The 27,850-nt window shown below is 49.6% G+C and overlaps 1 protein-coding gene across 2 annotated transcripts; it reads right to left on the minus strand.

Moving 5' to 3' along the window:
• Positions 1 to 1,191: 1,191 nt before the first annotated feature.
• On the minus strand, positions 1,192 to 27,504 carry GYS1 (glycogen synthase 1; the record flags this gene model as incomplete). Of its 2 annotated transcripts, XM_080703213.1 has the most annotated exons (16): positions 1,192 to 1,518; positions 1,627 to 1,707; positions 2,774 to 2,937; positions 3,092 to 3,187; positions 6,104 to 6,230; positions 6,503 to 6,616; positions 10,602 to 10,680; positions 10,772 to 10,831; positions 12,900 to 13,006; positions 15,439 to 15,559; positions 16,414 to 16,531; positions 19,409 to 19,553; positions 20,024 to 20,209; positions 22,021 to 22,212; positions 25,574 to 25,755; positions 27,387 to 27,504. In XM_080703213.1, 16 exons carry the CDS (start codon positions 27,502 to 27,504, stop codon positions 1,192 to 1,194), a joined length of 2,217 nt encoding a protein of 738 aa, XP_080559339.1. The 2 variants fall into 2 exon arrangements, with proteins under 2 accessions (XP_080559339.1, XP_080559340.1); XM_080703214.1 differs by lacking the exon at positions 22,021 to 22,212.
• Positions 27,505 to 27,850: the final 346 nt, after the last annotated feature.

A 27,850-nucleotide genomic window follows, 5' to 3' on the forward strand; every position in this document is an offset into this window, starting at 1 on the left:
CCCACCAAGTGCTCACCAAGTGTCTGACCACACTTGGGCTTCTTAAATATAGATGTATTTTTTCCATGTCAGGGCACACTGTAATCACACCCTTCCGCCCTCCCCTTCCAACTGCAAACCAAGTGCATGAGACACAGCACGGCACACGTGAGGGCCCTCCCTCCCTTTCACCACAGCTGGGGGCAGGGCTCGGCTTGGGGATGGAAGAGCCTTGAGGTAAATGTGCAGCTTCCAGAACCCAGCGGCCTGTTATAGATCAGGGGAGAGGGACCAGGTTGCAGCACAGTGATGAGGTTCCAGACGCAGCAACTGGGACCTAGAACCCAGTGGTTTCAAGATGGGCTGAGCGGCTTAGGGTGGGGGGTTGGCTGGGGGTAGAGGCTGTGCTCGGCAGAGGGATTCCCCTGGAGGGCACAGGAGTCTCAAGATACGGGGAAGAGCTCCAACTCAAGGAAGGAGTAGGATCTGGTCCAGAAATGGCCAGAAAGGCAGAAAGGTGTCTAGACCATGACCACGTGCTCTCCAGAAGGAATGAGAACCAAGTGGTTCTGCCATCCAAGGCTCAGCCAAAGTGGGTGGGGGGTCAGAGGCAGGGCCGAGGGAGCCTCCAGGCAGAACTTGGCACCCCAAGGAGCACTACATCAGGTGCCCGTCCTGGAGCCCGAGTTCTGAGTTGAAATGGAGGACCATCGCTTTCAGTTAAGTCCCTGAAAGTGTCCCAGCTCTGGACCCGGTTGTCCCCTTTGCAGGGACCCCACATGATTCCCAGCATGTGGCGGTCCCCAGGCCAGGCCTGAGCATGGCATGCTCTGTATACTGCAGAATTTGCAACCACAAAGGGTTCTAGTAAACCAGGCCTGCAAAGCAACAGGCCGGGTCTCCTAAAACCTCTGGCACCACTGAGGAGTAATGGCAGATGCCTGGTCTCTGGGACCCGGTTCAAGCCCGAGGGACTCCAGGGCACTGATAATGCATCCCGAAACCCAAGAAAGGCACAGCATTGTGGATTTTGGAGTGTGAGGAGCTGAGTAGAGCTGGAGGGGCTGGAGTGTAGGGCGGGAGGGGCTGAGCTTTAGACCACACAGAGCGTGGATCCTACTCAGGATCTGGAGTGGGGTTAAGGAACTGCGTCCCCTGCGTCCCTCTGTGGAGGAGGGATGCAGGTCAGGCCGGGAGCAGGGAGCGCGGGGCCTAGTTGCGCTCTTCGCCCAGGGAGCTGGCGGGGCTGAGGGGCTCACTGGGCGTGCTGAGCGAGCTGGAGGGCGCGGTGTCCACTGAGTTGCTGCGCTTGTTCCCGCCGGTGGAAGAGACACCGGGGTTCCGGCGCGGCCACTCCGGTGCGCGGATGTTGCGTCGGTCCTTGGCCGCCTCCACCTCCTCGTCATATCGCTCACCATCTTCCTCCAGCAGCCCGTCTCGGGGCTCTTCCTCATCCTCACTCTGGTGTGGGCTCGAGTGTCGCGACAGTGAGGGCGACGGTGGCACGGAGGCTGGCCGTGGGTAGCGGTACCCCTGGGTCTGCATACCCAAGACAGGGCACAGCCCACGATTGAGCAGAGGCCTCAGAAGGGGGCCCCAGCCCCAGCCCCCGGCTCCCGGCCCAGCAGAGACCCCGGGTCCACTCACCGCATCCGCCTCGTGGGGCTCGTAGGTGAAATGATCTGGAAAGGCCTTGGCCAGCGCCATGTGGCGCGCAGACATATAATACTGGGGAGAAAAAAGGGGGAGAATGTGTCAAGGGGCGCAGAAGGCAAATGTTGCCCTGGCAGATAAGAGGTGGTGAATTCACCTCACTTTTTTTTTTTTTTGGTACTAGGGATTGAACCCAGGGGCATTCCACCTCCGACCTACACCCCCAGCCCTTCTCATTTTCTATTTTGAAACATGGTTGCACAAAAAGCCAGAGGTGGTAGCCCACGCTTGTAATCTCAGTACTTGGGAGGCTGAGACAGGAGGATTGGAGGTTTGCAGCCAGCCATAGCTACTTAGTGAGGACCTCCACAACTTAGTGAGAACATGTTTCAAAATAAAGAATAAATAAAAGGGTTGTAGCTTGGAGGTAGACTGCCCTGGGGCTTAATCCCAAGTACCATAAAAATAAAATTTAAAAGGGAGAGAAAATAAACAGGGTCATATAAATTGCTGACGCTTGCCGTGAACCCACAATCCTCCTATCTCAGCCTTCCAAGTATTGGGGATTACAGGTATGCACACCACACTCAACCTGTGCTATTTTTTGTTTTCTTTTTTGCGGTACTAGGGGTGGAACCCAGGAACATTCTACTTCTGAGCTACACCCCAGCCCTGTTTTTTATTCTTTATTTTATTTTATTTTTGGTGGTACTGGGGATGGAACCCAGAGGCTTTCTACCTCCGGGCTATACTCCCAGACCTTTTTTATATTTTATTTGGAAACAGGGTCTCACTAAGTTGCTGAGAGCCTCACTCAATAGCTGAGGCTGGCTTCGAACCCATGCAATCCTCCTGTCTCAGCCTCCCAAGCGCGGGGATTACAAGTGTGCCACCACGCCCGGCTTATTCTTTATTTTGAAACAGTTGTCTCACTGAGTTGCAAAGGACCTCACTAAGTAGCTGAGGCTGGCTGAGAACCAAGATCCTCCTGTCTCAGCCTCCTGAATGCTGGAAATACAAGTGTGCGCCACCACACCCGGCTCTGTAGTAACTTTTGGAGGCTATAAAACTGAAACTCAAAGACAGTGGCAGCTGATTCACCCAGAGCCAGAGACAGCTGAAGATAGGGAAGGAGTCATACCCGCCCAAGGTATTTCCAGTCCAGAAGGTCGGAGAGCCGCTCTGTGCGATTCCGTTGTATGATGCGCTGCCTCCGGGTCTGCTGGCAGAAGCTGTAGAGGAAGGAGGTGAGCTGCGAGCAGGAATCGTCCAGGCTGCGGAACCGTCGGTCTAGAATGTAGATGCCTGCAGAGACCAGGGTCAGGGTTCAAAAAGTGGTCTGGGGAGACCTTCATTATCCGAGGGAGTCTACGGCCCTCCCTCCATGGGCCCAAGAGTATACACATCCCCTCCTCCCCAGGATCCAGGACTCCCGATCACCAGGGCCCTGGGGGCTGACCGTAAGCTGAGGGATCTGCGATGTGCTCCTCCATGAAGCAGCCGAAGCCGGAGAGGTTGGTGGAGATACTGGGGATGCCCATAACCGTGCACTCAGCTGCAGAGAGACGTAAGAAAGGTTCCCCCTTAGTTTCTTCTCTCGCCTACTCTCTTGCAACAAGAGCAGCAATCCCGCCCTCTACTGGAGACTGAAGAAAGTGTCCAGTCACTGACTGCACAACCACGCGGAGTATCAGGCTATACTCTCGCTATTTCTCAGAGGAAAGGCTAAAAAACTCAGAAAGAGCCGGGCGCGGTGGCACACGCTTGTAATCCCACCATTTGGGATACTGAGACAGGAGGATCACAGTTCGAGGACAGGCTTGGCTACTTCGTGAGGCCCTCTGCAACTCAGTGAGACCCTGTTTCAAAATAAAGATTAAAAACTAGGGCTGGAGGTGTAGCTCGGATATAGTGTTATGCCAGTCCGTTATCTGCCAAAGACCACCAGGAACCGAGTCCAATGTAAATTACACGAGGGATTGTATTCAAGCTCAAGCCTGGGCTCTCCATGTATACTAACACAGTGGTCACAGAGGGAGAGCGCTTTGCCGGCCAAGAACAAAGCTTTTATCACCTAGTAAGACCATCCTTCCCACCATTACATTGATTGGTTGTTTTGTAACTAAGCAACCACTGTCGTCCCCCATTGGTTTAGCTTTTGTGCCATAGGAAAGGGCTGTGTAAGGAAAATTTCAGCCATCTAAGCTGACCTTTAAGTTGATTGGTCCGGCCTGCGGTACCTATCTCAAGAATGTTCAAGTTGAGTGGGGGTCTCCTTCTTAGGGCAGAGTGACCTTGCTTGGTTATCTACTGAATGGACACAGAGGTACTCTGCACTGATTGGCTGTTGCTAGGGGAAGGTCAGATTAACACAGTTACAGTTTCTCCAGAAGGGACAATTGGTTACAGAAACTTAACTTCTAAGAAAAGGAAACCTAGGTCTACTTTACTTAAAGCTTTAATTGAAGCCTATCATGGGAGTCTCTTTGGTCCTTTAATAGAATGCCCCTGGGTTCCATCCCCAGTACCACAATAAATAAATAAATAAATAAATAAATAAATAAATAAATAAATAAATAAATAATAAAAGAGTCAGAAAAGGTAATTCATTTGCCCCAAGGACTCAATGTGGAAAACTCCACAGTGGGGACATAAGGATGATGATTTACTGAGAACTTACTCTGGGCCAACACCTATCATTATTTATTTATTTTATTTATTTTATTTTTTATGGTACTGGGAATGGAACCTAGAAGCTTTCCACCTCCAGGCTACACTCCCACATATATTTTATATTTTATTTAAATATAAATAAAATCTCACTAAGTTGCTGAGAGCCTAAGTAGCTGAACCTGCGTGATCCTCCTGCCTCAGCCTGCCAAGTACTGGGATTACAAGCGCGTGCCACCACATCCGGCTAATGTCTATCATTTTAATTAATCCTCATCATTTTAAGATACATTTTTGTGCCATAAGCATATCGTTGGATTAACATAATGTCATAGTCTGTTCTGACAAGAGGTCGGAAAGTGTCTCTAGTTTCTTGGGTTTTTTTTGTTTTGTTTTGTTCTGTTTTTGTTTTTGTTTTTATTTTATTTTTTGCAGTACTGGGAATGGAACCTAGGGGCATTCTACCTCTGAGCTTCACCTCCAGCCCTATATTTTTAATTTTTATTATTATTTTGTGTGTGTGTGTTACTAGGGATGGAACCAGAGGCCTTCCACCTGAGCTATAATCCCACATCTATTTTAACTTTTATTTGGAAACAGGGTTTCACTAAGTTGCTGAGAGCTTCACTAAGTAGCTGAGGCTGGCTTCGAACCTGTGCAGCAATCCTCCTGTCTCAGCCTCTCAATCATGGGGATTACAAGTGTGCGCCACCACGCCCGGCTAGCTGCTATTGTTTAGGGGACAAAAATTTAGTAAACTGAGGGAAATCAGAGTGAACGATGCCATACACTTGAAACCAAAATAAGCCATCTAGCTTTCTGTGTGTGTGTGTGTGTGTGTGTGTGTGTGTGTGTGTGTGTGTGTGTGTGTTTGTTACTGGGAGTGAAACCCAGGGGCTTTTCTACCTCTGGGCTATACTCCCAGACCTATTTTATACTTTATTTGGAAACAGGGTCTCACTAAGTTGCTGAGAGCTTCACTAAGTAGCTGAGGCTGGCTTCGAATCTGTGCGATCCTCCTGTCTCAGCCTCCCAAGCACGGGGATTACAAGCGTGCTCCACACAGTAGTTCATATAACTGAAAACTAGATGGCTTACATTGGTTTCAAGTGGATGGCATCGTTCACTCTAATTTACCTCAGTTTACCTGAGCTTAACTCAGTGAGACTCTGTTTAAAAAAAACAATAAAAAGACTAAAAAATAGGGCTGGAGCCGGGCGTGGTGGCGCACGCTTGTAAGCCCAGCATTCGGGAGGTTGAGACAGGAGGATCTGGGTTCGCAGCCAGCCTCAGCTACTTAGTGAGGCCCTCCTCAACTTAGTGGGACACTGTTTCAAAATAAAGAATAAAAAAATAGGGCTGGGGGTGTAGCTCCAAGGTACAATGCCCCTCGGTTCCATCCCCAGTACCTCAAAAATAAATAAATAAATAAATAAATAAATAAGTAAGTCATGGTGGTTGTAATTAATCCCAGTACTTGGGAGGCTGAGACAGGAGGATCACAGGTTCGAAGCCAGCCTTGGCAACTTATCAAGGCTCTCAGCAACTTGGTGAGACCCTGATCCAAATAAGAAATAAAATCGGGCTGGGGATGTAGCTTGGAGGTAGAATGCCTCTGGGTTCAATCCCCGGTACCAAACCAAACCAAACCAAAAACCTATGCTATAGTACAACAGGCTGCTACCACGGTCCCTGTTTTGCAAAGAAGGGAAACCAAAGCTCAAAGAGGGCCAGTACCCTGACACACAATCATACCAGATCTGAAAAAGACCCCAGGTCTGTGCTGCCCCCCTGTACTCACCCGGTGTGTAGCCCCAAGGCTCATAATAGGAGGGGAAGACCCCGAGGTGGCAGCCACGGACAAACTCCTCATAGTCCACAGGGAGCAGGGGGCTTGTGGAGGAGAGGAACTCTGGGTGAAAAATCACCTGGCAGTGGAAAAGAAGGGCTTAGCCCAAACGCCATATGCACCTGTTTCCTGAGAGCCCAAAGTGGCCCAGAAAGGGCAAAACACTAGTCTAAAGTCACACAGGAAGTAAGTGGCAAGACAATTATTTAAATCCAAGTTTTTCTGCCTCGGATGCCAAGGCTCTTTTAGGCACTGCAGTGCCTTTGATAAACGAGGGGGAGAGGGAGTGGAATGACGCACACAGGCCCCTCCCCAGGCCGCCCCCTCCCCACCCCCAGGCTGTGCATTCACCTTCACCCTGTCGGCGCTGCTGTTGAAGAGGCCAATTCGGCGGATGGTGGTCAGGATGGGGTCCGAAGAGTCGTCCAGCATATTGTGGGTGCACACAGGGGGGAAAGACTGCCGCTGTAGGGGCCACAAGTGAGGTGGGGTCAGGGGAGGCAGAGGGGGCTTCCTATACCCCATGGGCCATGCTGACGCTGGGGACCCAAGGAAATCACGAGTCCCACCAGGCCAGCAACGAACCCTAGAGATTACCAGGAGTTGTAGGTCCCCTCTTGGCTCTCTCTGGAGAGGTTCTCTTTCCCTTAACCACAAAAAAACTAACTACGATTTCCAGTTGTCTTTTTTATTTTTATTTTTTTCTGGTACTGAACTCAGGAGCATTTTACCTCCAAGCTACACCCCTAGCCCAGTTATTATTATTATTCTTATTTTTTTATTATTATTATTTTTTGGTACTGGAGGTGGAATTCAGAGACTATATTCTACCTCCGAGATATACTCCCAGACGTATTTTTATATTTTATTTGGAAACAGGGTCTCACTAAGCTGCTGAGAGCCTCACTAAGTACCTGAGGCTGGCTGTGAACCTATGTGATCCTCCTGTCTCAGCCTCCCAAGCTGAGACAGGGATCACAAGCGTGTGCCACCATGCCCGGTTTATTATTATTTTGAAACAGGGTCTCACAAAGTTGAGGGTCAGCTTCACTAAGTTGCTGAGGCTGGCCACAAACCTGCAAATCCTTCTGTATCAGTCTCCCAAAGACTGGGATTACAAGCATGTGCCACCATGCCTGGCTCCCAGCTGTCTTAGAGGCAGAGCCTATTCTACATGCCCCATGGATTATGGGGAATTGGTTTTATAGTTTTGGCTCTGTCATTAAAGAAACTCAAATTAAGCCGGGCGTGGTGGTGCACGTTTGTAATCCCAGAATTGGGAGGCTGAGACAGGAGGATCTGGGTTCATGACCATCCTTAGCTACTTAGGTCCTTTGCAACTCAGTGAGACCCGGTTTCAAAATAAAGAATAAAAACTAGGGCTGGGGGTGTAGCTCAGAGATAGAATGCTCCTGGGTTCAATCCCTAGTACTGAAAAATAAAAAAGAAAAGAAAAAAGAAATTCAAACTATTACAGCAGCAAAACAACGTTAGAGTGAATAGAAAACCCCAGAGGATGCATGGAGGAGTAGTTCTGTTCAACTGTTTAATAATTTATCTCTTTTTTGTTGCGGTACTGGGGGTGGAACCCAGGGGCATTCTACATCTGAGCGATACCTCCAGCCCTATTTTTCATTCTCATTAAGTTGCAAAAGGCCTCACTAAGTAGCTGAGGCTGGCTGTGCACCAAGATCCTCCTGTCTCAGCCTCCCAAATGCTGGAATTACAAGAGTGTGCCACCACGACCAGCTCTCTCTTTTGTATTACTAGGGATTGAACCCAGGGTCATTCTACCTCCAAGCCACACTCCCAGTCCTATTTATTTATTTATTTATTTATTTATTTATTTATTGTTTTGAAACAGGGTCTCCCTAGGTTGAGAGTCTTGCTATATTGTAGAGGTTGGCCTCAAACCTGTGATCCTCCTGTCTCAGCCACCCAAGTACTGGGATTAAAGGTGTGCAACACTACAGCCAGCTCATCTCTCATTTAAAGGTTCTACTCACTTTCAGCCTACTGATCACAGAGGCCCAAAAAACTACAACTTCCAGCAGCCCTACGTGAGCAGCAATATTCATGAGTGAAGTGGGCAGTCTTAGGGACGTTGGAAATTATAGTTTAGCTCAAAGCAGTCCATCCCTTGTTTGTGCAACTTAGCTGTCTAGGATTCCATTCTCCAGGCTCAGGCAGCTGAGCCCCTTGACCCCAGGAATAAAAGAACTATAAGTCCCAGAAGACTCTGGGGTAAGGGACATCAACGTTGCAGAGAGCCCCAGGGACTATGGGAAAGTGTAGTTCTCATTTTATGAGTACGAGTGATCTCCAAAGTCTCCCATTCACCAAATTCTATCAACCTCATGAGTCAAAGGAGCTCCAGCTCCCAGGTGTGTAGGGATTAAGACAGTGGGATAGGAACCCATGGCTGCTAGGTTTCTAATCTTCTCCAGGGAATGCCAGGTGTTTTAGTTGACCTTCTGGCTCTTTCCCCAAACTATTACCCCCAGAAGTGAGGAACAGAAGCCCTTAGAGAGCTGGCAGCTGCTATTCTTTTTCCAGCTCTGTGTGTGTGTGTGTGTGTGTGTGTGTGTGTGTGTGTGTGTGTGTGTGTGTTACTGGGGATTGAACCCCTCTGGCATTCTACCTCTGTGCTATAGCCTCAAATCTTTTGAGCTATATGCATAACCCTTTTTATTATTTATTTATTTATTTGTTTATTTATTTATTTGTGGTACTAGGAGCCGAGCGTGGTGGCGCATGCTTGTAATCCCAGCGCTTGGGAGGTTGAGACAAGAGGATCGCACAGGTTCAAAGCCAGCCTCAGCTACTTAGTGAGGCTCTCAGCAACTCAGCGAGACCCTGTTTCCAAATAAATTATAAAAATAGGGCTAGAGGTATAGCCCAGAGGTAGAAAGTCCCTGGTTTCCACCACCCAGTACCACAAAAAAATAATTTTTTTATTAAAAAAAAAATTAGCCGGGCGCAAGCTTATAATCCATGTATTCGGGAGACTGAGACTAGAGGATCGTGGTTCCTGGACAGCCTCAACTACTTAGTGAGGCCCTCCACAACCTAGTGAGACCCTATTTCAAAATAAAGAATAAAAAATAGGGTAGGGGATGTAGCTCAGAGGTCGAATGCCCCTGGATTTCATCCCCAGACCCACAAAAAAAAAAAAAAATAAAATGAATGAATAAAAAGACTAAAAAATAGGGCTGGGGTCTAGCTCAGAGGTACAGTGATCCTGGGTTCCATACCTGGTACCACAAAAAAAAAAAAAGAAAAAGAAAAAGAAAAAGAAAAAAATAAGCTGGGCATGGTGGTGCATGCTTGTAATTCCAGTACTGGGAGGCTGAGACAGGAGGATCACAGGTTTGAGGACAGGCTTAGCAACTAGTGAGACTCTCATCAACTTAGTGAGACCCTGTTTCCAAATTTAAAAAATTAAAAAGAAAATAGGGCTGGAGGTATAGCTTGGTGGCAGAATGCCCCTGGTCTCAACTTCCAGCAGTACCACAATAAATAAATAAATAAATAAATAAATAAATAAATAAATAAATAAATAAGCAAGCAAGCAAGCAAGCAAGTTGGGTGTAGTGGTGCACGCTTGTAATCCCAGTACTTGGAAGGCTGAGACAGGAGGATCACAGGTTCACGACCAACCTCAGCTACTTAATGAGACCCTGTTTCAGAATAAAGAATAGCCGGGAGTGGTGGTGCATGTTTGTAATCTCTGTGCTTGGGAGGCGGAGACAGGAGGATTATGTAGGTTCGAAGCTGGCCTTGCTGGCTTAAGAGACCCTGTTCCCAAATAAAATATTAAAAATAGGTCTGGGAGTGTAGCCCAGAGGTAGAAGGGTTCCATCCCCAGTACCACCCAAAAAAAAAAAAAAAAAAAAAAAAAAAAAAGAATAAGCCAAGCCGGGCATGGTGGCGCATGCATGTAATCCCAGCATTTGGGAGGCTGAGACAGGAGGATCACGGTTTGCAGACAGCCTCAGCTACTTAGTGATGCCCTTTGCAACTCAGTGAGACCCTGTTTCAAAATAAAGAATAAAAAATTAGGTCTGGGGGTGTAGCTTGGAGGTAGAATGCCCCTGAGTTCCATCCCAGTACTGCAAAAAAAAAAAAATAATAATAATAATAATAGGTCTGGGAGTATAGCCTGGGGGTAGAAAGCCCCTGGGTTCCATATCCAGTATCACAAGAGAAAGAAAGAAAGAAAGAAAGAAAGAAAGAAAGAAAGAAAGAAAGAAAGAAAGAAAGAAAGAAAGAAAGAAGAAAACTAGCAGTGTGGCTTGGAGGTAGACTGCCCCTGGGTTCCATCCTCAGTACCACAATAGAAAGGAAGGAAGGAAGGAAGGAAGGAAAAGGAAGCAGAACTCCCAGAAACCTCTGTGGCTTCTGGGGCAGCTGTAATTTGCCGTCTCTCTGCTGAGGGTACAGACCATACCTGTGTGGCAAAGATGGCCCTCTTCATCATGGTGAAATCCTCCTTGTCCAGCATCTTGTTCATGTCTGGGAGGCTCCCCCTACAAGGTGAGCAGGGGCATGCATGTGGGAAGGGGGTGGGCAAAAGGGTGAGGGTCCAGAAGGGCAGAGAGTTGAAGGCCAAGAACTCACACCAGTAAGGATTCATAAAGCTTCCTCCCAAACTTCTCCTTCACTGTGTTGGCGGTGTCCCTGGGAGGAACGGAGCAACAGCGTCACTTTTTTTTTTTTTTTTTTTTGATGTACTTGGGGTGGAACCCAGGGGCATTCTACCTCCAAGGTACATCCCCATCCTTTTTTTTTTTTTTTTTTTTGGTAGTATTGGGGATGGAACCCTTCTACATCCGGGCTACACTCCCAGGCCTATTTTATACTTTATTTGGAAACAGGGTCTCTTAAGCCTGCGCGGCTGGCTTCCAACCTGTGGGATCCTCCTGTCTCAGCCTCCCAAGCGCGGGGATTACAAGCGTGCCACGCCAGGCTCCAGCCCTATTTTTTATTCTTTATTTTGAAACAGGGTCTCACTGAGTTGCAAAAAGTCTCACTAAGTAGCTGAGACTGTCCAGGAACCACGATCCTCCTGTCTCCGCCTCCCAAATGCTGGGATTACAAGCATGCGCCACCATGCCCGGCTCAATGTCACATTTACATCAGCTGCCATTTACTGTCAGATTTTAGGGGCAGGAGGGAAAATGAAGTCTGAGCAGAAAAGCCATGTTGTAGGTCTCCAGGCTGGAGGAGGGGAACCAGGGAAAAGACCCGGGAAGGCTGGGGCTCCTCGTGCCTTGTATCAGCTGTGTGGCCAAGGACAGGTGGCCTTTCCTCTCTGACTTCAATGACTCATTTGTTAGATGAGGATAAAAATAGAATCAACCTCAGAGGTTTGCAATGAGGACTCCGGGAAGTCAAGAAGAACAGCACCCAGTGCAGCGCGCCTTCCAGAAATGTCAGCTATTATTAGGACCTGTACTAGTCCTCAAGGTGGAAAGGCTCAGTCCCATTTCATAAAAAACAATAGAGACTGTAATCTCAGGATTTGAGAGGCTGAGGCTGGAGAATTGCAGGTTTGAGGCCAGGCTCAGCAACCTAGTGAGGCCCTCCACAACCTAGGGTGACCTTGTTTCAAAATACACGATAAAATAGAGCCAGGTGTGGTGGTCCACGCTTGTAATCCCAGTGCTTGGGAGGCTGAGACAGGAGAATCCCACAAGTTCAAAGCCAGCCTCAGCTACTTAGTGAGGCTCTCAGCAACTTAGTGAGACCCTGTTTCTGAATAAAGTATATAATAGGACTGGGAGTGTAGCCCAGAGGCGTAAAGCCCCTGGGTTCTAACCCCAGTACCACAAAAAAAGAAAAAAAAAGATAAACAAAAGATAAAATAGGTCTGGGAGGTCTAGCTTAGAGTTAGAATGCCCCTGGATCTAATCTCCAGTACTCACCACTCCCACCAAAAAAGATTCTGGTGGCCCACGCTTGTAATTCCAGCATTTGGGAGGCTAAGACAGGAAGATCATGGTTCACGGCCAGCATCAGCTACTTAGCTGATGGGGGTGTAGCTGAGGTTGGCTTCAAACCTGTGATCCTCCTGTCTCAGCCTCTCCAGTACTGGAATTATAGGTGTGCACTACCATGCTCAGATCCTTTTTTTTTTTTTTTTTTTTTGGCAGGTCTGGGGATGGAACCTAGGGGCATTCTATCTCCGAGCTACACCCCCAGCCTTATTTTTTATTCTTTATTTTGAAACAGGGTCTCACTAAGTTGCTGAGAGCCTCACTAAGTAGCTGAGGCTGGCTTTGAACCTGTGCGATCCTCTTGTCTCCGACTCGCAAGCACAGGATTACAAGCGTGTGCCACCACGCCCAGCTCATATTTTAATTTTTATTTTAAGACAGGGTCTTGCTGAGTTGCTGAGGCTGGCCCTGAACCTACAAGCCCCCTGAGTACTGGGATTACAGGCGTGCGCCACCACATCCAGCTTGAGCAAGTGTGTCTGACACAGGAGCACACGGGGTCACTGACATGAGTGGAAGCTCTCGTGTTTGACATCAGAGCCTTGGTCACGCTGTCACACATGTCCAGCCCGTGACTTCTTACTGCGCCTGAGCCGGAGATGTGTGAAGCAAGTGCCTTTACTAGGAATAGGCGGGGCAGGAGGATCATGTTACTGATGGCAACACTGAGACTCCTGGAGAAAAGCCTGAGCCCGAAGCACACAGCTGGGAGTGGGGCCCACGGGACTCTGGGGCTAAGGGCTGCTGACCAAAGCTGTTTGCGCACGGCTTGGCCCTTGAGGGTTTCCACGTTGAAATTGTTGGTCCGAGCTGGCATGATGAAGAAGGCGACCACGGTCTGCTCGCTGCCATTTACCTGGGATGAGGAAAAGGAGGAAGAGGAACCACATGGGGAGGGCTGGACCACAGCCCCTTTGCCACCCTCGAGGAGCAGTATGACCCTGCCATGACCCTTCCTGCCAAGAACAATGACAGTAGTCATTGTCCCTAGGAGCCTTTGATCTTGTTTTTACTTCTATGCTATTGGAGATTGAGGAGGGGAGTACTCTACATCTAAACCATATTCCCAGCCCTTTTAAATTAATTAATTAATTAATTAATAATTATTTTGCAGCGCTGGGGATGGAACCCAGGGGCATTCTACCTATTTTTTTATTCTTTATTTTTAAACAGGGTCTAGACGGGCGTGGTGGCACACGCTTGTAATCCCCGCGCTTGGGAGGCGGAGACAGGAGGATCGCGCTGGTTCGGAGCTAACCTCGCTGGCTTAAGAGACTGTTTCCACATAAAAATGTTAAAAAATAGGTCTGGGAGTGTAGCCCGTGGAAGTGTATACCGGAGGTAGAAGGGCTTCCAGGAACCCCAGTACCACCAAAAAAAATAAATAAATAAAAATAAATAAATAAATAAATAAATAAAACAGGGTCTCACTGAGTTGCAAAGGGCCTAAGTAGCTGAGGCTGTCCGTGAACCATGATCCTCCTGTCTCAGCCTCCCAAATGCTGGAATTACAAGCGTGTGCCACCACACTCGGCTCCTTTTTTATTTATTATTTTTTTATTTTTTTGTGGGTCTGGGGATGGAACCCAGGGACATTCAACCTCCGAGCTACACCCCCTTCCCTATTTTCTGTCTGTCTGTCTGTCTTTTTTTTTGGTGGTACTGGGGTTCCTGGTAACCCTTCTACCTCCGGGCTACACTCCCAGATCTATTTTATATTTTTATTTGGAAACAGGGTCCCCCTTTTTTTTTTTTTTTTGGTGGTACTGGGGTTCCTGGAAGCCCTTCTACCTCCAGGCTACACTACCAGACCTATATATATATATTTTTTTTTATATTCAGAAACAGGGTCTCTTAAGCCAGCGTGGCTGGCTTTGAACCTGTGCGATCCTCCTGTCTCTCACTCCCAAGCCCGGGGATTACCACCACGCCCGGCTAATCTTTATTTTTGAAACTGGGTCTCACTGAGTTGCAGAGGGCCTAAGTAGCTGAGGCTGCCTGCGAACCACGATTCTCCAGTCTCAACCTCCCGAATGCTGGGATTACAAGCGTGAGCCACCATACCTGGCTATTTTTTATTTTAAAACAGGATCTAGCTAAGGTTGCTGAGGCTGGCTTAGAACTTGTATTCTCCTTTTTTGACCTCCCAATTACTGGGATTACAGGAATGCACCACTGTGCATGGCTTGATAATCTTTATTTTAATTTTTTTTTTGGTGTTTTTGTATGGTGCTGAGGATTTATTTACTTACTTATTATTATTTTTTTTTCAATACTGGGGATGGAACTCTGGGGCATCCTACCCCTAAGCTATACCCCCAGCCCTATATTTTAGCCTCTCTCTCTCTCTCTCTCTCTCTCTCTCTCTCTCTCTCTCTCTTTCTCTTTCTCTCTCTTTGTGGTACTGGCAATAGAACCTAGAGGCATTCTACCTCCAAGCTACACCCTCAGCCCTATTTTTTTATTCTTTATTTTGAAACAGGGTCTCACTGAGTTGCAAAGGGCTTAAGTAGCTGAGGCTGGCTGAGAACCTTGATCCTCCTGTCTCAGCCTCCCGAATACTGGGATTACAAGTGTTCGCCACCACACCCAGCTTCTATTTTTATTTTTGAAACAGGGTCTTACTGAGTTTCAAAGGGCCTCACTAAGTAGCTAAGGCTGTCCATGAACTACAATCCTCAGGTCTCTGCCTCCTGAATGCTGGGATTACAAGTGTGCATCACCATGCCCAGCTTTTATATTTATTTATTAATTAATTTAATTAATTTATTTATTGCAGTACTAAGGATGGAACCCAGGGGAATTCTACCTCCAAGCTACACCTCCAGTCTATTTTTTATTCTTTATTTTGAAACAGGGTCTAAGTTGCCGAGGACCTCACTAAGTAGCTGAGGCTGTCTGCAAACTGTGATCCTCTGGTCTCAGCTTTCCAAATGCTGGGATTACAAGAGTGTGCCACCATTCCCAGCTGGTGCTGAGGACTGAACCCAGGGGTATTCCACCTCCAAGCTACATCTCCAGCCCTTTTTGATTTTTTTTTTTTTTTTTTGTTTTGAAACAGTAAGACTCTTGCTAAGTTGCTGAGGCTGGCCTGGAGCCTGCAATCCTCCTGTCCCAGCCTCCCAAGTACTGGGATTACAGGGTGCACCACCACACCTGGTTCAGTCATATTTCTGGGTCTCTACACCTTCTCCTTGGGCGTGGGTCTCCCTCACCCTACCTCCCTGGGTCTCTGTTCTCCTCAAAGCATCTCATCCTTGTTTCGCCCCCTCATAGCCCAGGCCTTACTCTGAGCAGATAGTTGAGCCGGGCCAAGGCCTCCAGGAAAATGTCAGCACCCTTGTTGGAGAACTCGTAGCGGCCAGCAATGAAGAAATACAAGGTCTTGTCCAAGTTGAAGTCCAAGTGCCTAAAGAAGCCACATAGCAGGGCAAAGTCCAAGACCATCACCCTCTGCTCCTGTTCTCACAACTACAAATCCCAAAAGCTACAGGGCAAACATTTTTAGACGATAACAGGCATCCTGGATCCTCCTGGGAACTATGGTTCTTTTTCCCTTATATGGGGGGGTCTCATTTAATATTCAGCCCACTGTTCTAGTGCTTAGGAACCAGCTACCCTAGACTTCTCAGACCCAGGAGCCCAGCCTTCCCCTCCTCTATCAGACCCAAGGGTACAGGCCCAGCCCTCTTCCCTCAGACCCAGGGGCCCAGGCCCCAGCCTTCTTCCCTCAGACCCAAGGGTCCAGGCCCAGCCTTCCTCCCTCAGACCCAAGGGTCCAGGCCCAGCCCTCTTCCCTCAGACCCAGGGGCCCAGGCCCAGCCCTCTTCCCTCAGACCCAGGGGTCCAGGCCCCAGCCCTCCTCCCTCAGACCCAGGGGTCCAGGCCTAGCCCTATTCCCTCAGACCCAGGGGTCCAGGCCCAGCCCTCCTCCCTCAGACCCAAGGGTCCAGGCCCAGCCCTCTTCCCTCAGACCCAGGGGTCCAGGCCCCAGCCCTCCTCCCTCAGACCCAGGGGTCCAGGCCTAGCCCTATTCCCTCAGACCCAGGGGTCCAGGCCCAGCCCTCTTCCCTCAGACCCAGGGGCCCAGGCCCAGCCCTCTTCCCTCAGACCCAGGGGTCCAGGCCCCAGCCCTCCTCCCTCAGACCCAGGGGTCCAGGCCCCAGCCCTCCTCCCTCAGACCCAGGGGTCCAGACCCAGGGGCCCAGGACCCAGCCCTCCAGACCATTCCTCTCTTAAGACTTGGGCATCTTACCCACATACCCATAAAAATGGCCCCGCACAAACTCCTGGATCCGAGCTTTGCTCTGAGCATGGAGATTCTGAAACTCATGCATGGCAGAGAACTTCTTCACATTCAATCCATTGGGGGTCACAATATCTGGAGTTGGGAGAAAAGATCCCACAATTCATTTTTCGTTCAGATCAATGTGGTTGAACAAATAAACGAAGCAAAGACCACTTTCCTCTTGCAAAATCTCTGCTTCAGTAGCTCTTCTGTGAGCTCCCATGGTGACCCACTTACCCTGACACCCAGATGCATCTCCCCTTTTCTTTTTCTTTTTTTTTTTTTTTTTTTTTTTTGCAGGTCTGGGGATGGAACCCAGGGGCATTTGACCTCCGAGCTACACCCCCTGCCTTATTTTTTATTCTTTATTTTGAAACCGGGTCTCACTGAGTTGCAGAGGGCCTCACTAAGTAGCTGAGGCTGTCCGTGAACCGCGATCCTCCAGGTCTCAGCCTCCCGCGTGCTGGGATTACAAGCGTGAGCCACCACACCCAGGTTCACCATCTCCCCCTTTTCTGTGTGTTTCTGGGGATTAAACCCAGGGGTATTCGGTTTCCAAGCTACACCCCCCAGCCCATTTTATTATTTATTTCGAAACAAGGTCTCACTAGGTTGCTGAGAGTTTTGCTGTGCTGCCAAGGCTGGCCTTGAACTTGTGACCCTCTTATCTCAGCCTCCCAAGTACTGAGATTACAGGTGTGTGCCACCAGCCCAGTCCCCCTTTGTACTCTTGAATTTTGAAACAGAATCTCCCTAAGTTGCTGAGGGTCTTGTGAAGTTGCTGAAGCTAGCCTTGAACCTGCGACCCTCAGTCTGCTAAGTACTGGGATCACAGGCAGGCGCCACCATACGTGGATCCCAGATGCCCTCTTGCCCGATATCCTTGCTTCCATTCACAAGCCAACCACCAGTCTCCTCAGCTCCTGCAAATGGCTGATCAGACAGGGACCTGATCCACACCAGATATTCTGGGAATTGTAGTTCTTCTGTTTCCCCTTATCCCACTCTGAGATGGAAATTATTTAAATATCCCCAACACCTTATAGGAGATATACTTTCTACTTCTCCTCCCAGAAACCAAACCATGTGAGTGAAAAACTACGATCCCCATCAGCTCCTAGGGCAACATTTCAGGAGCACATGGATCGGGACAGGCAAAGGCCTTTGGAAATTGGAGTACTACCTCACACTCATTGGAATGGGTATTAAGAGTTGAAAGAAAGCCCAATTCTAATTCTACTTTTCTCAGAAACCAAGTCCACTCCCCATGTATTCCCTTTCAGAAGACCAATTTCTACATTAGCCAGGTACTATTTTTTTGTGTGTGTGTGGGAGGATACCCCAGCCTATTTTATTTTTTTTATTTTGAAACAGGTGTTACTGAGGTTGGCTGCCAGCCTGCAATCCTCCTGTCTCAGCCTCCCAAGTACTGGGACTACAGGTGTACACCACTGTGCCGGCTTGAATTTTACTATTTCTGATATTAGTATCAAAGACACTGTAACTCCCACTGACCTCCAGGTACAGAGAAGCAGGAAGCCTTGTTTACAAGTCGCCACCCCAACACCATGGCCTCCTGAGAGTTATAGTTCTTTTTTTGTTTCTTTGTGGTACAGAGTATGGAACCCAGGAACACTCTACCTCCAAGATACACTCCAGCCCGATTTAATTTGAATTGTTTACTTTGAAACAGGGTTTCACTAAGTTGCAGAGGGCCCCCCTAAATTGCTGAGGCTGGCTGTGAACCTGCTATCCTCCTGTCTCAGTCTCCCAAGTACTGGGATTACAAGTGTGCACCACCATACCAGGCTAGTTCTTGGTGTGGTTTTTTTTTTGTTTGTTTTTTTTTTGGTTTTTTTTCGGTACTGGGTATGGAACCCAGGGGTATTCTACTTCTGAGCTACAACCCCAGCCCTATTTTTTATTCTTTTTTTTTTTTTTTTTTTTTGGTGGTACTAGGGGTGGAACCCAGAGGCTTTCTACCTCCGGGCTATACTCCCAGACCTATTTTATATTTTATTTGGAAACAGGGTCTCACTAAGTAGCCGAGGCTGGCTTCGAACCCGTGCAATCCTCCTGTCTCAGCCTCCCTAGCGCAGGGATTACAAGCGTGCGCCACCACACCCGGCTTATTCTTTATTTTGAAACAGGGGCTCACTGAGTTGCAAAGGGCCTCACTAAGTAGCTGATGCTGTCTGTGAACTGTGATCCTCCTGTCTCAGCTTCTCAAATGCTAGGATTACAAGTGTGCACTACCACTGCTAGTTCTTGGTTCTTTTTTTTTTTTTTTGGTAGTACTGGGGATGGAATCCAGGGGCTATTTTTATATTTTATTTGGAAACAGTGTTTCACTAAATTGCTGAGAGCCTCACTAAGTAGCTGAGGCTGGCTTCGAACCTGTGCGATCCTCCTGTCTCAGCCTCCCATATACTGGGACTACAAGCATGCACCACCACACCAGAATAGTTCTTGGTTCTTTAAAGTTAAAAAAAAAAAAAAACAGTGATATTGGCCTTTGTATAATCAGTTGTCTATCTCATTCATTATTTTCCTTTCTTTTTTCTTTCTCTCTCTCTTTGTGTGTGTGTGTGTGTGTGTGTGTGTGTGTGTGTTACTGGAAATTGAGCCCAGGGGCATTCTACCTCCAAGCTACATTCCCAACTCTATATTTTATTCTTTATTTTGAAATATGGTCTCACTAAGTTGCAGAGGGCCTAAGTAGCTGAGGCTGGCTGTGAACCTGATATCCTCCTATCTCAGCCTCCCAAGTACTGGGATTACCAGTGTGCTCCACCACGCCTGGCTCATTTTTTGTTTCAAAACAGGGTCTTACTAGTTGCTGAGAATCTTGCTGAGGCTGTCCTAGAACCTGCAATTCTCCTGTCTCGGCCTCCCAAATCCTGGGATTACAGATGTACGCTGCCATGCCTGGTCCTCATTTGTGTCTAAGGGACCTCAGCCAGGCCCTACCTGGTTTCCTCTTGAGTAGGTGCTGAGCCTCGATGGCAGTGATCTGGGACACGGTAGTGAAGACATGGGCACAGTGGGCCGCTGCCCGCTCCATGCAGTAGCGGTGGTAGATCTGCCTCTCGCCTGCTTCCTTGTCCACATTGAACTGGGTGGGAAGGGAAGGCAATCAGGCAGGAGGATTAGGGAGAAGACTGGAGGTCTAGATGCCAAGGTCCTGGGGGAGGATGGAGCTGGCAGCTAGACTCATGAGTCTGAGGGCTGGGACCTGGACTCCTGTGTCTTGGGAAAGGAGGGGGTCTTGATCTCCTTGGGCTTTCCAGGCCTTTTGGGCTTTTTTTTTTTTTTTTGCGGGTCTGGGGATGGAACCCAGGGGAATTCGACCTCCGAGCCATACCCCCTGCCCTATTTTTTATTCTTTATTTTGAAACCGGGTCTTACTAAGTTACAGAGGGCCTCACTAAGTAGCTGAGGCTGTCCGCGAACCGCGATCCTCAGGTCTCAGCCTCCTGAATGCTGGGATTACAAGCGTGTGCCACCACGCCCGGCTCTTTTGGGCTTTCTTAAAATACTTCTGGTCCCCCAACATGTGCCACCTCCCCACACCCCCTGGCTCACATTCTCCAGGTTGTTATAGAAGTCCACAGCACCAGCACACAGGTAACGCCCCAGCAGTGTGGCATGGGTGGTGAAGATGGTTGCCACAGGCAGCCGCCGGGCACGACACAGGCAGAGCCCGATGCCTGCCAACCACTCATGGAAGTGGGCAACCACGTGCGGCTTCTCCGAGCTCTGAGCCAGGAACTGTGGGGCAACAGGGACAGAGTCACTGCGTCTCCACGTGCACCAGGAACAGGATCAGCAATCTCAAACGTGAACAAGGAAGCAGGGGAGAGGTGACTCCATTGCCACTACTGTGAGGAGCGGGCTGCCATCCCCACGGGACAAGGAATTGTAAACCTTCCAGGCAGTCGGGGCAGCTGGCCTCAACCCCAGAGGCTGATGTGGGGAGCTGGGATGTGGGGATTTTTGTTTTTACCAATCTTCTTTCTTTTGGTACTAGGGATTGAATCCTGAGGCTTTCTACCTTCAGTCCCATTTATTTATTTATTTATTTATTATGTATTTATTTATTCTTATTTATTTATTTTTGCAGTACTGGGGATGGAACCCAGGGGTATTCTACCTCCAAAGTATACCCCCAGCCTGATTTTTTTTTTTTTTTTTGCAAGTCTAGGGATGGAACCCAGGGGGATTTGACCTCCGAGCCACACACCCCTGCCCTATTTTTATTGTTTATTTTGAAACCGGGTCTCACTAAGTTGCGGAGGGCCTCACTAAGTAGCTGAGGCTGGCCACACACTGCGATCCTCCCGTCTCAGCCTCCCGAATGCTGGGATTACAAGCGTGCACCACCACGCCCAGCTCCCATTTATTTAAACATGATCTTGCTAAATTCCCGAGGGTTTGGCTAAGTTGCCCCAATGACCTCAAACCTGTAAGCCTTTTGTCTCAGCCTCCCAAGTACTGGGATTACAGGTGTGCACCACTGAGCCTGGCTTTTTTGCCCCCCACCTTTGTTTTTACCAATCTATTTTTGTGTGTGTGTGATATAGGGGATTGACCCAGAGGCATTCTACCTCCACGCTATACCCCCAGCCCTAATTTTTTTTCCCTTTATTTTGAAACAAAGTCTCACTGATTTGCAGAAGGCCTCCCTGAGTAGCTGAGGCTGGCCTCAAACCTATGATCTTCCTGTCTCAGCTTCCCAAGTACTGGATGTGACGCCACCACATCCGGCACCAATCTATTTCCCCCCACCCCTTTGGTACTAGATATTGAAGCCAGGAGCATTCTAACTCTGAGATAGACTCCCCAGCCCAATTTTATTTTATTTCTTATTTTGAAAGGAGTCTCACTAAGTTGCTGAGGTTGGCCACGAACCTGTGATCCTGTCTCAGCCTTCCAAGTGCTTCAATTATACGCATACGCTACCACACCCAGCTGTGTTTACCAACCTTTAAGTCCTGGCAAAGTTGAATTGGAAAGACTGATGTGTTTGTGTCCCCAAATCCTGGACACAATTCCTGAAAACCTTTATCTCAATCAAAGGTAGGCCTGTACTCAACATTGATGAAAGGACTTCTAAAATGCCCCGAGGAAGGCTATTCGTAAACTGCTTGGCCCAGGGAAATTAAGTTTCTTGAGTCTTTTAAACCCTAGACGAGAATCAAAACCAGGATTATTGGTTTTTAGGAAGGCTGGGGGTCTATAAGTATCCAGGTCTTTGTTAAGTCTAGTCAATTCAGGACCAGAGAACTATAACACTCAGAACTTCTGGGGACCATCCCTGGGCAGGCCAGCCTCCCTCAGAGGAAATGCCTGAGAATCCCTCTGCTCAGAAGACTGGAGTATATGAAGCAAAGTTTGATAGTTTTGGGAAAGAAGAGGCTGGATCCATGTCCCCAAAGGTCAGAGAAAATACTTGGGTTAAAGACCTTACAACTCCCAGAATGCCACGGGAGAAGCCCATCCTCTGGCCCAGGGGATGACGGTCATTGTAGTTCCAGGCTTGGGTGGAAAAAGGAAGAGATGAGGTCAGCAGTAGGGCCTACCTCACCCAGGAACCAGGTGGTGAGGAAGCCAAAGAGGACGGCATCGTTGGCCTCCCGGTCGTACCAGGGCACCCCGATGTTGCAGGTGTCCCAGAGTTCTCCCTTCCAGCGCTCCAGGGCCCAGGCCGAGGCCCCCACATCCAGGAGCACCACCAGGGGGCCCCCCTCGATCAGCCAGCGCCCGAAATACACCTGGAATGGGGCACAGGGATGCTTAGGATTTGTACAGTTCTTCCATCCACGGTGTATCTGCTAATTTCTCACCGCTGCCTTCTTATTTCTGTTTGATGTGTGATATTCCCATGATTCTCTTTTTCCATCTCTCTTCTAGCATTTCCAACCCCTTGCTCAGATTCCATAACTGCTACTCTTTTCCTACCCACACGCTCCAGGACACTGTTCCCACTACTGCTTTATTTCTTTACTTTGCTAGCCATTTCTCTTGTTTCTTTGCCGAGTGCTTTCTCCCACTGTCTCTTCCATCCGCTGCTACTTCCTTCCACGGACAGCCTCATTTGCTGTTCTCACACGTGTCCCCTGCTACCTCTTCCCTCTGCCCACGGCCCCTGCTGTAGTCTGCATCTGCATTTCCAGCACTACCACCCTCCATCCATGCCCATAAGCCTGCATCTTTCTCCCCGCTGCCATGTTTCTAAAACTTGCTGTCTCATTTCAGCCCCTGTAGCATCTCTCCAGTTGGTGGCTCTCATCTTGAGACCATGGCCTTGGTTCTGGGCTTGATGCCACACCTTAGCCAGTGGACAAACAGTCATTCCACTCCCCCGGCTTACCACCACCTGGCTCTTCCCTGCAAAGAGCCCCTGGACGCCCCGCCCCCTCCCAGCTGTTGTCTGCCCTTTAGCTGGGGGGGCTATTCTTAGGAGCAGCTGCCCTGGGGAGGGATTGGGCTGCAGTGAGGTCCCTTAGGGACACAGTCCACGTGACTGGACCCTGGACCCCACCCCAAATAGAGACTGTGAATGAGTACAGGAACCACTGGACCTCTGCCCCCCAGACTCCCATCTGTCTGTCGGCTGCCTCATGGGCCTCTCCTGGATGGCTGCTGCCTCTCAGTCTTTACCCAAGAGCTCTGGGGTTCTCCCGTCCTCTCTTCAGTCTCTGGATCCTCTTGTCTTGGACTCCTGTCCCCTGGGTCTGTCTACCTGCCTCTCCTTTCTCTGCTTCTAGGCCTGAATTTCTCTCTGAAGCATCTGGCAGCCTCTCTCCTGTACCTACAAGATAGACCTTCCTCTCCCTTGACAGCCTGTCCACCTCACTCTCTAAGTTGAGCTATGGGGGTAGGGAGAGGTATATGAGGGATCAAACCCAGTGGCATTCTACCTCCAAGCTATACCCTCAGCCCTTTTCATTTTGAAGCAGGGTCTTCTAAGTTGCTTAGGGACTCCCAAACTTGCTGAGGCTGGCCTTGAACCTGCCATCCTCTCTCAGCCTCCCAAGCACTGGGGGTTGTAGGAGTATACCACCATACCTGGCCAACCTAAACTAAGCATGTGTGTGTGTGTGTGTGTGTGTGTATGTGTGTGTGTGTTACTGGGGATAGAACCCAGGGGCCTTCTACCTCCAGGCTATACTCCCAGACCTATTTTATATTTTATTTTGAAACAGGGTCTCTTATGCCAGCTAAGGCTGGCTTCAAACCCATGCGATCCTCCTGTCTCAGCCTCCCAAGCGCGGGGATTACAAGCATGCGCCACCACACCCAGCTAGTTTGTTTGTTTATTTATTTATTTATTTATTTATTTTTGGTGGTACAGGGTTCCTGGAAACCCTTCTACCTCCAGGTTACACTCCCAGACCTATTTTTATATTATTTTTATTTGGAAACAGGATCTCTTATGCCAGCTAAGGCTGGCCTCAAACCCACGCGATCCTCCTATCTCCACCTCCCAAACGCGGGGATTACAAGCGTGCGCCACCATGCCCGGCTCATCTTTTTATTTTTGAAACAGGGTCTCACTGAGTTGCAAAGGGCCTCGCTAAGTAGCTGAGGCTGTCTGTGAACGACCATCCTCTGGTCTCAGCCTCCCAAATACTGGGATTACAAGCATGTGTCCCCATGCCTGGCTCTAAACTAAGCTTTTATGGTGATGATGGTGGTGGTGGTAATGAGGATGACAATAACTCACCCCACAGAACTAACTCCAGGCAGAAACTGTGCCAAAGACTTCACGATCATTAAATTTTCACCCTCCCGGCACCCCTATAAAGTATAGCTGCTGTTGGCACGTTCATTAGCTAAAGTCACAAGGGCAGCAAATGGAGAGGCTGCAACTGAATGTCAAGCTTCAGAATCCTGCTCCAGCACACTTGCCTGAGCCCAAGCCCACCTCCCCTCGGCTCTGTCTGGCAGGCTGTCTGTCTGGCTCTTTTTCTCTCTCTGGGTCTGAGGATCTTGGCCTCTCAAATCCATCTACTTTTTTTTTTTTTTTTTGAGTACTGGAGACTGAACCCAGGATTCTACCTCCCTCCAAGCTATACCCTCAGCCCTATAGTTCATTGTTTATTTGAAACAGGGTCTCACTGAGTTACAAAGAGCCTCACTAAGTGGCTGAGACTGTCTACATACCACGGTCCTCCTGTTTCAGCCTCCCAAATGCTGGAATTACAAGTGTGCTCCAACACGCACACCTCCCAGTCCTATTTTTTATACTTTTTTTTTTTTTTTTGTGGTACTGGGGATGGAACCCAGGGGCATTCTACCTCTGAGCTATATCCCCAGCCCTATTTTTTATTCTTTATTTTTTAAACAGAGTCTCACTAAGTTGCAGAAGGCTTCACTAAGCTGAGGCTGTCCGCAAACAGTGATCCTCTGGTCTCAGACTCCTGAATGCTGGGATTACAAGAGTGCGCCACCACTCCCAGCTATTTTTTATTCTTTATTTTGAAACAGGGTCTCACTGAGTTGCAAAGGGCCTCACTAAGTAGCCGAGACTATCTACAAACTGCAATCCTCCTGTCTCAGCCTCCCAAATACTGGATTACAAGCGTGTGCCACCACTCCCAGCTTGTTTTTTGTTTCTGTTTTGTTTTGTTTTTGGTGGTACTGGGGATGGAACCCAGGGGGCTTCTACCTCCAGGCTATACTCCTAGACCTATTTTATATTTTATTTGGAAACAGGGTCTCTTAAGCCAGCTAAGGCTGGCTTCGAACCTGCGTGATCCTCCCGTCTCAGCCTCCCAAGCGCGGGTATTACAAGCGTGCGCCACCACGCCCGGCTTATGTTTTATTTTGAAACAGGCTCTAACTGTGTTGCTGAGGTCCTTGCAAAGTTGCTGAGGCTGGTCTAAAACCTTCGATTGTCCTGTCTCAGCCTCCCGAGTACTAGATTTCCATCTACTATTCCTCGGACTGTCCATTCACCAACCTGTGGGATCCACTTGCCCAGTTCACAGGATCCTGCATTCTTCTGCATATCTACCATTCTTCCCTCCACTAGGGCTGCCTGGGAGAGCGCTCCTCAGGCTGTCGGGGCCTCCCACTCTCCTAGCTGTCCACCGTATGTTCCCAGTCCTCAGCCGGGCCATGTCCTACCTTGCAGCCCTTGCTGTTCATGGAGTCCAGCGTCTTCTTCAGGGCCAGAGTTGGGGGCTCCAGCAGCTCCACCTGGGTCCTCACACCCTGCTCCGTGTACGGTCCCACCAGGTAGTAGTTGTCACCCCATTCGTCCCCGGTCACCTTTGCCTTCGTCTGCAGCACCGTGTAGATGCCACCCACTGTGGGCCCAAGTGCATGAGGGGCAGGCCCCAGCCAAGGTCCCCAAGTCTGGGACCAGGGGTGGGTGGGGGATGTGATGGTCCCCAGATCTCCAAGTCAGGAGAAAAGGGGTCTGGGAGTCCATACTTTGGAGTCAGAGGGAAAGGGAGTAGGGGGTTGGAAGCGTGATAGTTCTGGGTCTAAGGGAGAAGGAAGCCGAAGCCTGGGCTTCTGGGTCTGAGAGAATTAGGGGCTAGAAGCTTGAGGATGGAAGATACTGAGGATAATTGGAACCCAGGTTCCTGAGCTCCCGACTTTTATGATCTGGGTTTAAATACTCAATCAGCTCCAGGGCAGGGTAGGGAGAAACCTTCTTTCAGTTTGAGGGACTGGAGAGTGAACTACATCCACATCCCCCAGCCCTATTTTATTTTTTATTTAGAAACAGAGTCTTACTGAGTTGACAAGGCTGGCCTTGAACCTGCGATCCTCCTGTCTCAGCCTTAGATCAGAAATACCAGCCTGAGATTACTGGTATTTGTCACCATGCCCATACCTTCTTCATGACTGTGTTCAGCTTCCCAAAGTTATCTAAGAGAAGCCTGAATTGCCATGCCCCCTCCCTGCCCAGGAACCCCGCAGACCAGTCTCCTCTCCCTGACTGTGGATGTGCACATATGGGGGCCCTGCCTCTCCTGTGACCCCACTTCACACTCGGGAATCTGGGCCCCCAGCTTCCTCACCTCCAGGGGTCCAGGCCTTGGCAATGCATGGCTCTGTGCTCACAAGACCCCTCTCATGCTGGGCAATCCAGTCCCTTCCTCCCCTCCAAATCCAGCAAAGCAAATCCCTAGTCTCCTACTCTTCTGAGGAGTGGGACCCAGACTGCCTTGCTCCTGGGGGTTCTGGCCTCAGCCTTCTCCCAAGCTAAGAGCTCAGGCGCTTGACGCCTAGGATATAGAAATGCAGGCTCAGCCACTCCCATCCTAGAGCCCAGCCCCTGACCAACTTAGGACTTCCCAGTCTTTCCCATTCCAGTACGCATGTGTCTCAGGCCACAGGCTCCACTACTCCTAAGAACCCATGGCTCAACTCCTGGGCTCCTTCAACGCCCAGACACTCAGGCCCCCAACTCTCTCCCACTCTAGGACCAAGAAATTAGGGTCTGCAGCCCCCTCATCTTCACTCTCCAGCAGCAGGGTCCTCAGAGGCTCCCACCACAAACCAGGCATCATGTCTCCCAGAGGCTCCCTCCCCAGCCCGGAGTTACATCCTGACACCACTTTCCCCAGGACCCTGGATCTGGAATCCTAGTGGCTTCCTAGGTTTGCATGCAGAAGTCCCATCCCCCAGCTCCTTCCACGTTCAGTTCCCGGATCTCTGGTCTCTGGGAAGCCTCCCTCTGGGACCTAGGATCTTTCGTTTAAGTGCCCTTTACCCTAGGACTCCGAATCTGGAAGGCCCCTTCCATCTTAAGTCAAGCCTCTCATTCTCTCCCGCTCCCTGGGGTTTCTAGGAGACATACTCCAGCCCCTCCCCAAGGACACGGGAGTCACGGGGGCCTTGCCAAGGACCCAAGAGTCCCCCGGGTAGCTCTGTCCCATCTCCGACCGCCTTTCTCGTCAACGGCCCCGACGCCTGGCATGCTCACCCTTGTTGGCCACCTCCCAGGCCACCTCGAAGAGCACTGTGTTCTCCAGGTCGAACTCATCCTCCCACTCCTCCAGTCCTGGCAGTGAGGACATAGACAAAGTGCGGCTCAGAGGCATGGCTAGCACGGGAAGGGGGCTTCAAGAACCACAGGCGGGGGCCCCAGAGGTGTCCAGGGAATGCACCAGACAGGGTGAGGGACCGAGTAGCGGGCGTCCGACGGGAAGCTTGCAACGCGTTGGGCTTCCTATTGCACGACCGCACCCCCGCCCCGGAGCGTTAGGACTTGAGCAGGAGGCGGCCGCGGCGTCACTGAGCCCAGTGCTGCCCCTGCAGTGAAACCTTGCGGCCGCCAGGAGGCGGTGCCCGCCCCCCGGGCAATACCATTGGTCAGCGCCCGGGGGCGGGGGCTCCCGCGTCTCCTCATTGGTGGACAGGATCCAGTTCCCTCAGTCCCGCCACCGC

This window comes from Muscardinus avellanarius (assembly GCF_963383645.1).
Source record: "Muscardinus avellanarius genome assembly, chromosome: 10".
NCBI classification, from domain to species: Eukaryota; Metazoa; Chordata; class Mammalia; order Rodentia; family Gliridae; genus Muscardinus; species Muscardinus avellanarius.